General features: G+C 45.4%; 1 protein-coding gene across 15 annotated transcripts in view; it reads left to right on the top strand.

The window, feature by feature from the left end:
- LOC110495859 (bromodomain adjacent to zinc finger domain protein 2B) overlaps positions 1-8,520 on the top strand; it is an 81,194-nt gene that overhangs the window by 50,900 nt on the left and 21,774 nt on the right. For all 15 annotated transcript variants that reach the window (XM_036952300.1, XM_036952312.1, XM_036952309.1 and 12 more), the window contains exon 4: positions 8,113-8,322. In XM_036952300.1, the coding sequence (XP_036808195.1) occupies positions 8,113-8,322 (210 nt within the window). The remainder of the gene's footprint in view (positions 1-8,112; positions 8,323-8,520) is intronic.

Raw genomic sequence — 8,520 nt, 5'->3', positions numbered from 1 at the left:
AATCCACAAAATCCACTATACACTTCCTAAAAATGCACACAGAGACTGGTTTACGGAGAGACTGGTTTACGGAGAGACTGGTTTACGGAGAGACTGGTTTACGGCGAGACTGGTTTACGGAGAGACTGGTTTACGGAGAGACTGGTTTACGGAGAGACGGGTTTACGGAGAGACTGGTTTACGGAGAGACTGGTTTACGGAGAGACCGGTTTACGGAGAGACCGGTTTACGAAGAGACCAGTTTACGGAGAGACCAGTTTACGGAGAGACCGGTTTACGTTTACGGAGAGGCCGGTTTACGTAGAGGCCGGTTTACGGAGAGGCCGGTTTACGGAGAGGCCGGTTTACGGAGAGGCCGGTTTACGGAGAGACCGGTTTACGTAGAGGCCGGTTTACGGAGAGGCCGGTTTACGGAGAGACCGGTTTACGGAGAGACTGGTTTACAGAGAGACTGGTTTACGGAGAGGCCAGTTTACGTTTACGGAGAGGCCGGTTTACGGAGAGACCGGTTTACGTTTACGGAGAGGCCGGTTTACGGAGAGACTGGTTTACGTAGAGGCCGGTTTACGGAGAGACTGGTTTACGGAGAGACTGGTTTACGGAGAGACTGGTTTACGGAGAGACTGGTTTACGTAGAGGCCGGTTTACGGAGAGACTGGTTTACGGAGAGACTGGTTTACGGAGAGGCCAGTTTACATATATGTTATAATTCTACTTCCCCATTAATAACCACTGTCTGCACTTATAGAATAGAACAACTCCTCAATAACTAATGTCAAGGATATTAGCTGTGCACTGTGTAATGAGTGGCCTAGAAACCCCTCATGATTCACCTTTTAACTCAAGGTTGTCCTTTTTTCAACACGAGGAAGGATGAGTTTAATGCGTTGCTGACTTCCCCCCAGTATTAATTATGTAGTTATTGTTAGGCCTGTGAAAACACCTTTTCTCCCAGACTCAGCCTTCCTCTGACAGCTTGGGTTGCTGCTGAAAAGCTGCTGCATTAATGAAGCCCAAACAATTAGAAAGCCTCTTTTGTGTAATATGGAACATACACACACACACACACACACACACACACACACGTCTCCTGACAACCTCTTGCTATGTGGCTGCATCACTGATTTGTGTGTGTGTGTGCGTGCGTGCGTGTGTGTCTCAGGCAGTGCCTGCGTGATTTAACATGTCTGTCAGCCACTCAGTGTCTTCGTGCCAGCTCCAAACACCCAAACCCTTTCTCTGCATTCTAATTGTGTTCTCAGAGCCATTATGCAGCATGAGGAACACACACACACACACACACAGGAGTCGACAGATCACACTGGCCAGCAAATAGCATGCAAATGTAACACTGCAGTAGTTGTGTTGTCTCTCTTTCATGATAAGAAAAATGACAAAATAAAGCCCCCAGTATTTCTCTCTCTCCTCTCCCCCGTGTTGCTCCAATGAAGCAGCCATTAGGCCGTCTTCTCATGCATTATACATTGCCCATATCCCTCTGCGCCATAACCTGTTCTCAGATTGTCTAGATAAGTGATTTTGGGCCGAGCGTCAAATGAAATGCTGAGAGGCAGGCTTCTAGCTCTGAAGTTGTGCCGAGCTTGATCAAGCCAAGCAAGAGTTCTTTCATATGAGACGTCTTGTTCCCGCGCGGAGCGGGAGGATGATTTATATTAATTATGAATTATATATACTATACATATTATATACCTACTGATGGCAAGGGGCGGCAGGTAGCCTAGCGGTTAGAGCGTTGGGCCAGTAGCAGAAAGGTTGCTGGTTTGAATCCCCAAGCTGACAAGGTAAAAATCTGTCGTTCTGCCCTTGAACAAGGCAGTTAACACACTGTTCCCTGGTAGGCCTTCATTGTAAATAAGAATTTGTTCTCAACTGACTTGCCTGGTTAAAAATGTTATTGAAATGCTTAAGTTGAGTGCAAAGCCTCCCACCACCAGCAAATCCCCAATTGTTAGTCTACATTGTTTAGGCCTGTTGGTTGATTGGCTTTTACATGTAGTTCGTTCCACCGTTATGTTTGTTTCATGCATTGCAGTAGTTTTTCATTTCTCCTAGCCTGATGCACAGTACTCGTTCAACACACTTTTAAATCTATTGGAATGTGATGGAAAAGGTCAATTCATCCTCCTGCCACCTACACTAGTCACAATTAAAGGAATAGCCACTCTGTGTTAATGGGACATGTGACATCAGATTCGGTAACTAGGAGCCATTTTAACAGTCATAACACTCCTCTATTGTCATATGAAAGCCGTTGGAACTATTTGTTGTTGTTGAGGTATCAGCAGATCAGAGAGAGAGGAATTAATTCAAGGTCTTTTGCCAACCTGCCAATACTACTTGAGAAAAACATTGAAGAAATCTCAGATGAGCAAGAACAGTGGTGGAATGAGATGGGGGGGATGGGGGGGGGGGGGGGGGGGGGGGGGCTTGCAGTGTGTCATTGATGAGGATATCACTTTGAAAAAGCCCGGGCGCATGTAGAACTCTTTCCTACTGGGATCGGCTCACGGATGCAATTAACTTTAAATCTGTCCATGGAAATGTGATTGACTGCAACAAACAACAAATTAATCCCCCTTCGGCTAGCATCCTCCGAACACGAAAAAAAAAAAGGCCCGGCACTTTTTTAGAATGCAGTTGTGTTTGTCAGAGAATGGAGGAGGAGGGTGGAGGAGAGAGAGAGAGAGAGAGAGAGAGAGGATATCAGGTAATCCTGTATTTCTGCTCGGCTGCTCGCTTCTCTCCAAATTTCTGATTTAATTATTCTCCAGCTGGAAGCGCATTAATATTGAAAAGGCATTTGCAGATGTCACTCTGTTGCTCGGGGAAGGTCGGTCGAGGCGAGAGTGACAGGCGGGTTTTGGCGGGAGGGAGACGCGACGGAAGTGGCTGCTTGCTGCTGGCCTTTCGGGGGTTGTGTTTTGTATTTTCAGTCATTTGTCTCCGTATCCGCTAGCTGACTTTGGCACGGCAAGGCACTCCATATTCAGCATATTCTAATGAAGTACACAAGGTATTTCTCTTCTCTGTCGTGGTGCAGCAGACTAGGGCCTTGAAGCCGGCTCAAAGGGCATTTTCTCATGTGTCGCCACACCACTCTGCCTCTGGCACGCTGGCTGGCACTCTTTGTTTCCCTCCCCACCTCCCACTGAGCATTTAAACTCCGCTTCCCACAGGCAAATAAACATTTTTATTAACCTATTATGATTTTGAAGATATCTTCCTCAATCTCCGTGGATTCCATATTACTGGTTTACAATATGGAGATAGCATTTAGGCCATTTTAGGAATCTGCCTCTAGGGAAATTACACCTTTACATTTCATTAGTCCTGAATTGCTGCTGAAAAGATGCTCCCAGTATTAGGCCTACAGTACCCTTGTGCATTTTATGATATTGTAGGTACACAGTCCGGCTTAATGTCGAAGAGTTGGAGCGTGAACCCTTTCCTCTCTTCTGTAAGTGAGAGCTTCTAATTTAAAAAACGAATGTCTTCAGAAATAAGTCTCCCACTGTTGCCGCCTGTTATAGACCCCCCGTCAGCTCCCAGCTGTGCCCTGGACACCATATGTGAATTGATTGCCACTCATCTATCTTCAGAGTTTGTTCTGTTAGGTGACCTAAACTGGGATACGCTTAACACCCCGACAGCCTACAATCTAAGCTAGATGCCATCAATCTCACACACATTATCAAGGAACCCACCAGGTACAACCCAAAATCCATAAACATGGGCACCCTCATAGATATTATCCTGACCAACTTCCAAATCCACCTCTGCTGTTTTCAATCAGGTTCTCAGCGATCACTGCCTCATTGCCTGCATCTTCTATGGGTCCGCGGTCAAACGACCACCCCTCATCACGGTAAAACGCTCCCTAAATCACTTTTGCGAGCAGGCCTTTCTAATCGACCTGGCCCGGGTATCCTGGAAGGATCTTTAAAAGTAATTTCCTCACCATCTTAAATAAGCATGCCCCTTTCAAAAAATTTAGAACTAAGAACAGATAGAGCCCTTGGTTCACTCCAGACCTGACTGCCTTCGATAAGCATAAAAACATCCTGTGGCAGACTACAATAGCATCGAATAGTCCCCGCAATATGCAACTGTTCAGAGAAGTCAGGAATCAATACACGCAGTCAGTCAGGAAAGCAAAGGTTAGCTTTTTCAAACAGAAATTTGCATCCCGTAGCTCTTACTCCAAAAGGTTTTGGGACACTGTAAAGTCCATGGAGAATAAGAGCACCTCCTCCCAGCTGCCCACTGCACTGAGGCTAGGTAACACTGTCACCACCGATAAATACACGATAATCGAGAATTTCAATAAGCATTTCTCTACGTCTGGCTATGCTTTCCTCCTGGCTACCCCAACCTCGGGCAACAGCTCTGCACCCCCTGTAGCTACTTGCCCAAACTTCCCCAGCGTCTCCTTCACCCAAATCCAGATAGTAGATGTTCTGAAAGAGCTGCAAAACCTGGACCCGTACAAATCAGCTGGGTTAGACAATCTGGACCCTCTCTTTCTAAAATGATCTGCCGCCATTGTTGCAACCCCTATTACCAGTCTGTTCAACCTCTCTTTCCTATCATCCGAGATCCCTAAAGATTGGAAATCTGCCGCAGTCATCCCCCTCTTCAAAGGGGGGGACACTCTAGACCCAAACTGTTATAGACCTATGTCCATCCTGTCCATCCTCTAAAGTCTTCGAAAGCCAAGTTAATAAACCGATCACTGGCCATTTTGAATCCCACCGCACCTTCTCCATTGTGCAATCCGGTTTCCGAGCTGGTCACGGGTGCACCTCAGCCACGCTCAAGATACTAAACGATATCATAACCGCCATCAATAAAAGATTGTACTGTGCAGCTGCCTTCATCGACCTGGCCAAGGCTTTCGACTCTGTCAATCAATCACCGTATTCTTATCGTATTCTTACCTTGGTTTCTCAAATTACTGCCTCGCCTGGTTCACCAACTACTTCTCAGACAGAGTTCAGTGTGTCAAATCGGAGGGCCTGTTGTCCAGACTTCTGGCAGTCTCACAGGGCTCAATTCTCGGGCCGACTCTTTTCTCTGTATATATATCAACGATGCCGCTCTTGCTGCGGGTGATTCCCTGATCCACCTCTACGCAGACGACACCATTCTGTATATATCTGGCCCTTCTTTGGACACTGTGTTAACAAACCTCCAAACGAGCTTCAATGCCTTACAACACTCCTTCTGTGGCCTCCAACTACTCTTAAACTCTAGTAAAATTAAATGCATGCTTTTCAACCATTCGCTGCCCACACCCGCCTACCCGACTAGCATCACTACTCTGGACGGTTCTGACTTAGAATATGTGGACAATTACCTAGGTGGCTGGCTAGACTGTAAACTCTCCTTCCAGACTCATATTAAACATCTCCAATCCAAAATTAAATCTACAATCGACTTTCTATTCCACAACAAAGCCTCCTTCACTCACGCCGCCAAACATACCCTAGTAAAACTGACTATCTTACCGATCCTTGACCTCGGCGATGTCATTTACAAAATAGCCTCCAACAGTCTACTCAGCAAACTGGATGCAGTCTATCACAGTGACATCCGTTTTGTCACCAAAGCCCCACATACCACCCACCACTGCAACCTGTATGCTCTAGTGTTGGCCCTCGCTGTATGCTCTAGTCGGCTAGCACGCGCTCCAGCAGGTATATCTCACTGGTCATCCCCAAAGCCAACACCTCCTTTGGCCGCCTTTCCTTCCAGTACTCTGCTGCCAATGACTGGAACGAATTGCAAAAATCGCTGAAGCTGGAGATTTATATTTCCCTCACTAACTTTAAACATCAGCTATCTGAGCAGCTAACCGATCGCTGCAGCTGTACATAGCCCATCTGTAAATAGCCCATCCATTCTACCTACCTCATCCCCATATTGTTTTTATTTACTTTTCTGCTCTTTTGCACGCCAGTATTTCTACTTGCACATCATAATCTGCACATCTATCACTCCAGTGTTAATTTGCTAAATTGTAATTACTTGCTACTATGGCCTATTTATTGCCATACCTCCTCACTCCATTAGCACACACTGTACATATACTTTCTTTTTTTTCTATTGTGTTATTGACTGTATGTTTGTTTATTCCATGTGTAACTCTGTGTTGTCTGTTCACACTGCTATGCTTTATCTTGGCCAGGTCGCAGTTGTAAATGAGAACTTGTTCTCAACTAGCCTACCTGGTTAAATAAAGGTGAAATGTAAAAAAATGTAATAAATAAAGATAATCTAATTGTAACTCAGGCTTAACCAACCAGACAGTTATGTTATGTAATATGATGTTATATGGACATTTTAATTCGATTCCCTTGATCATCTCAGCAATTTAGCCTCTACATTGTATTTTCACTTCATGCTCCCAGCATCACTATATCGTTGAATATATATAGCTGTTTTAGGGCACGCAAAATGAAAGTACTTTAGCTTAGGCCTAATTATGTTTAGTCTTTGTTTTTTTCTCTCACTTATGACAGCCAGATAGGCAGGCGCAAATGTTCTGGTTCTTTTCTGTGCGCCTCAACTCCATCATCTGATTCTGTAGAATTTGGGGGCATCACACTCACACAGCGCTCACTGGGCGTGTTGTAGGTTGACATTTTCACAAGCTCGGTGAATAACACTTTACATCGCCTGTCATCACTTTTTATGCACACATATTACCTGGCTCAAAGAGAGCTAGTCTTCGCCCCATCGCAGCCTCCCTCCCTCCCTCTACCAGCCTCTCTCTTTTTCAAACCCTTCTGTAATGGAAATTGAATTTGCATGAAATATGCTCAGACCAAATTGCATCTGACTGTGCGAGGAGACAACGCGCTCCGGTTTCCCTGCCAGAAATGATTGTACTCAGGTTTAGGGGAAAGCTTGATGACGATCATGTTGAAGTATTCCTCTTTTTTTGGGGGGTGGGGGGGTGGGGAGGGGACAATGTGCTGCTGAAATTTAAATCAAAAAAGGTTTGGAGGAAAGTATTAGGAACAGGCTCTATCACAGGTACGCCTCTCAAACACCACAGCACTGACATATTGAAGGACCTTGCTTGTTATTCGGTCTACCACTGATTTAGCCTATTTGAGCTCCTTTAATTTGCGTGGTGACGGATATAATGGAGTAGCGAGGAAGGATCAGTGCTATACAGTACCTGTAGAAACACTTAAACTACACTCCCAGCTGTCCAAATGTCCCGCTGCTCAGCCCGCATCCGTTTCAAGTTTCTTGGTAGAAACAAAATCGAATACTTATGCAAATTTCTCACGTTAAATAAATGTAAAAAATGTATCTGCCCCTGAGAACATTCTCTTTGTAGCCTAATTTAACAAATCAGCTCCTCCTCAGAAAATATAATATGAATTGTCGACTGCTATCGCTCTTTTTGTCTTCTTCTCGCTCTCTCTCACCTACTGAAGTACAGCCTAGAACTCTTGTCTGTCTAGAACATGCATGATGCGCATCTCCCCTCTGAGTAGTGTCTCTGTCTCAGTCACTCCGATCTGAGCTGCTCTGTTCTGTGTTTGCACAAGCATGGGTAAACCTGTCAAGCTCCAATCCAGGGCTATCTTTGTCCTTTACGCTGCCTAATGTCTTGTTGAATATACATAAAATATCATCTTACCCAGCAGAAAACCTGTAGGGGGAGAGGAGAAAACGTCATTAAACTTTAACACACAGAAGGGATGAATACCTAAGAAGCCAGCGAGTCAGGGTATTTCGAGGGCACGGCGAACCCTTGAGTCATCTCAGAATTCAATTCGGTTTATTTATACCCCAAACAGAAGCACACCGCTGATCAAATCAAATGTTACTCGTCACATGGTTTGTAAACAACAGTTGTGGACTAACAGTGATATGCTGACTCAGGGCCCTTCCCAACAACGCAGAGAGAAAGAGAATAGAGAAATAATAGAACGTCAAACACGTGATAATAGAAGTAATAACAGATACTCAATGAGTAATGTGACAACTGCTGATGTGACTACTGAAGTAAAAAGGACTTAATAAGTACATTTGATTTATTATTATTATTCTGTTGTACTGTTTGTCCATCAGGTCGTTTGTATGGGGTGATGAGCGACCAGCAGCCCTACACGTTGTCAAGTGCCTTCCCCCTGGTCAGCCACCCAGCCTTCGGCCTGTACACCACCAGCTCAGGACGCCCAGAGTTTGGAGGCCTGGGGTCGTTGGGGTCCCTGGGTTCTCTGGGGTCCTTGGGGATGTCTGCTGCCCTGGCCGCACACCCCCAGCTGGGAGCTCTGACAGGTAAGTGGAGGGGCCCGGGTGTGGCGCTTGGACAGGTGTAACATGACTCACTCCAGGAGATTTACTTGACCTGAGCAGCAGATGGATGAAACAGCATGACTAATCAGTATTTAAGGGTGTGCTAACTTCTAATACTCTTTAGGCGATTGTAATTGATATACCGTACTGAACTTAGTGGATGAGACAGAATGACACTGA

This window comes from Oncorhynchus mykiss, chromosome 18, assembly GCF_013265735.2.
Source record: "Oncorhynchus mykiss isolate Arlee chromosome 18, USDA_OmykA_1.1, whole genome shotgun sequence".
Lineage (NCBI taxonomy): Eukaryota > Metazoa > Chordata > Actinopteri > Salmoniformes > Salmonidae > Oncorhynchus > Oncorhynchus mykiss.
Note: the sequence above shows the minus strand (reverse complement) of the source record. Positions and strands in the feature narration are given on the sequence as shown.